The 2623-nt window shown below is 69.6% G+C and overlaps 1 protein-coding gene across 1 annotated transcript; it reads right to left on the bottom strand.

The window, feature by feature from the left end:
* Nucleotides 1-561: 561 nt before the first annotated feature.
* LOC139264188 (uncharacterized) lies at nucleotides 562-981 on the bottom strand. The gene has a single exon (XM_070880274.1). The coding sequence runs from the start codon at nucleotides 979-981 to the stop codon at nucleotides 562-564; it is 420 nt and encodes a 139-aa protein (XP_070736375.1).
* Nucleotides 982-2623: the final 1642 nt, after the last annotated feature.

Below are 2623 nucleotides of genomic sequence, written 5' to 3'. Positions count from 1 at the left end.
AGCATCTGTGAGCAGGTTATTGGTGAGTATGTGCTGCTTGATGGCACTGTCGACGACACCTTCCATCACTTGATGATTGAGAGTAGACTGATGTCACATAGTCACCTTCAGTCTCATTAATTACCACTCTGGTCCTCCTTGGAGAGGGTGTAGAAGAGACTTACCAGAATGGTACTGGGGATGAGGGACCTCAGTTGCATGGAGAGACTGGGATTGTTTGCCTTTGGAGCGTGGAATGTTAGAGGGAGTTTCGATAGAGGTGTTGAAAATGAAGATGGCTTGTGATGAGTTTACAGATCAGGAGAAACTGTTTCTGGCAGCAGAGTTGTTGGTAACCAGGGAACACAGATTTAAGGTGATTACCAAAAGAACCAGGGGCGACATGAGGAATCATTTGTTCACGCGGTGAGTTGTTATGATCAGAAACGCGCTGCCTGAAAGGGCGGTGGGAGCAGATTCAATAGTAACTTTCAAATGGCAAACTGGATAAATACCTGAAGAAAAACAATTGACAGAGCAATGGGGGAAGAGCAGCGAGTGGGACTAATTGGATAGCTAGTTTTAAAGAGCCGGCACAGGCACGATGGGCTGAATGGCCGCCTCCTGTGCTGCAAACGTTGTATGTTTCTTCCTGGTGCTCCCCTGGTTCGCCGCAGGGGGCGGGGCTTGTGGGCAGGGGGCTGGGCTTGTGGGCAGGGGGCGGGGCTTGTGGGCAGGGGGCAGGGCATGTGGGCAGGGGGCAGGGCTTGTGGGCAGGGGGCGGGGCTTGTGGGCAGGGGGCGGGGCTTGTGGGCAGGGGGCTGGGCTTGTGGGCAGGGGGCGGGGCATGTGGGCTGGGGGCGGGGCTTGTGGGCAGGGGGCAGGGCATGTGGGCTGGGGGCGGGGCTTGTGGGCAGGGGGCGGGGCATGTGGGCTGGGGGCAGGGCTTGTGGGCAGGGCATGTGGGCTGGGGGCGGGGCTTGTGGGCAGGGGCCAGGGCATGTGGGCTGGGGGCGGGGCCTGGGGGCAGGGCTTGTGGGCAGGGGCGGGGTTTGCCCTGCACCAAGATGGCGGCCGCCGGTTTGTGCCGACGTGCTGTGTGCGTGATGAGGTCACGGCGGTACGCAGAGCGTGCGAGCGCGGCGGGCGGAGAGCCGGAGCCGGAGCGGGAGGCGGAGAGCCCGGGGCCGGGGGAGCGAGTGAGGAGAGGCCGGGGCTGCCGAGCGCACAGCCAGGCCCGCCGGACCGGACCGGACCGGGGGGGAGAGGGGCCGCAGTGAGCCGCTGGGTGTGTCGGGCCCGGCCCCAGCCCGAGCCCCAGGCCCAGGCCCCAGGCCGCGGCGATGCTCAAGTGTATCCCGCTGTGGCGCTGCAACCGGCACATCGAGTCGGTGGACCGGCGCCACTGCTCGCTGGGCGGCGTGCCCGAGGAGATCTACCGCTACAGCCGCAGCCTGGAGGAGCTGCTGCTCGACTCCAACCAGCTGCGGGAGCTGCCCAAGGTAGGCCCGGGGCCTGAGGGGGCCGGGGGGAGAGACTGAGGGGGGGGCCCGGGGGGAGAGAGAGACTGAGGGGGGGGGGGGCGGGGGGGGAGAGAGAGACTGAGGGGGGGGGGGCGGGGGGGGAGAGAGAGACTGAGGGGGGGGGGGCGGGGGGGGAGAGTCTGAGGGGCCGGGGGAGAGACTGAGGGGGGGGCCGGGGGGAGAGAGAGACTGAGGGGGGGGGGGCCGGGGGGGAGAGTCTGAGGGGGCCGGGGGGAGAGACTGAGGGGGGGGCCCGGGGGGAGAGAGAGAGACTGAGGGGGGGCCCGGGGGGAGAGAGAGACTGAGGGGGGGCCGGGGGAGAGAGAGAGACTGAGGGGGGGGCCCGGGGGGGAGAGAGACTGAGGGGGGGCCCGGGGGGAGAGAGAGACTGAGGGGGGGCCCGGGGGGAGAGAGACTGAGGGGGGGCCCGGGGGGGGAGAGAGACTGAGGGGGGGGCCCCGGGGGGAGAGAGAGACTGAGGGGGGGCCGGGGGGAGAGAGACTGAGGGGGGGCCCGGGGGGAGAGAGACTGAGGGGGGGGGCCCGGGGGGGAGAGAGACTGAGGGGGGGGGCCCGGGGGGAGAGAGACTGAGGGGGGGGCCCGGGGGGAGAGAGACTGAGGGGGGGCCCGGGGGAGAGAGACTGAGGGGGGGGCCCGGGGGGGGAGAGAGACTGAGGGAGGGGGGGGGGCCCGGGGGGGGAGAGAGACTAGAGGGGGGGGTCTGGGGGGAGAGAACTGAGGGGGGGCCCGGGGGGAGAGAGACTGAGGGGGGGGGGAGAGAGACTGAGGGGTGGGCCCGGGGCCTGAGGGGGGGGGAGAGAGACTGAGGGGGGGCCCGGGGGGGGAGAGAGACTGAGGGGGGGCCCGGGGGGGGAGAGAGACTGAGGGGGGGGGGAGAGAGACTGAGGGGTGGGCCCGGGGCCTGAGGGGGCCGGGGGAGAGAGACTGAGGGGGGGCCCGGGGGGGGAGAGAGACTGAGGGGGGGCCCGGGGGGGGAGAGAGACTGAGGGGGGCCGGGGGAGAGAGACTGAGGGGGGCCCGGGGGGGGAGAGACTGAGGGGGGGGCCCGTGGGGGGGGAGAGAGACTGAGGGGGGGGGGGGGTCTGGGGGGAGAGAAACTG

This window comes from Pristiophorus japonicus, chromosome 5, assembly GCF_044704955.1.
Source record: "Pristiophorus japonicus isolate sPriJap1 chromosome 5, sPriJap1.hap1, whole genome shotgun sequence".
Lineage (NCBI taxonomy): Eukaryota > Metazoa > Chordata > Chondrichthyes > Pristiophoridae > Pristiophorus > Pristiophorus japonicus.
This window is presented reverse-complemented; position numbering and strand designations above follow the sequence as displayed.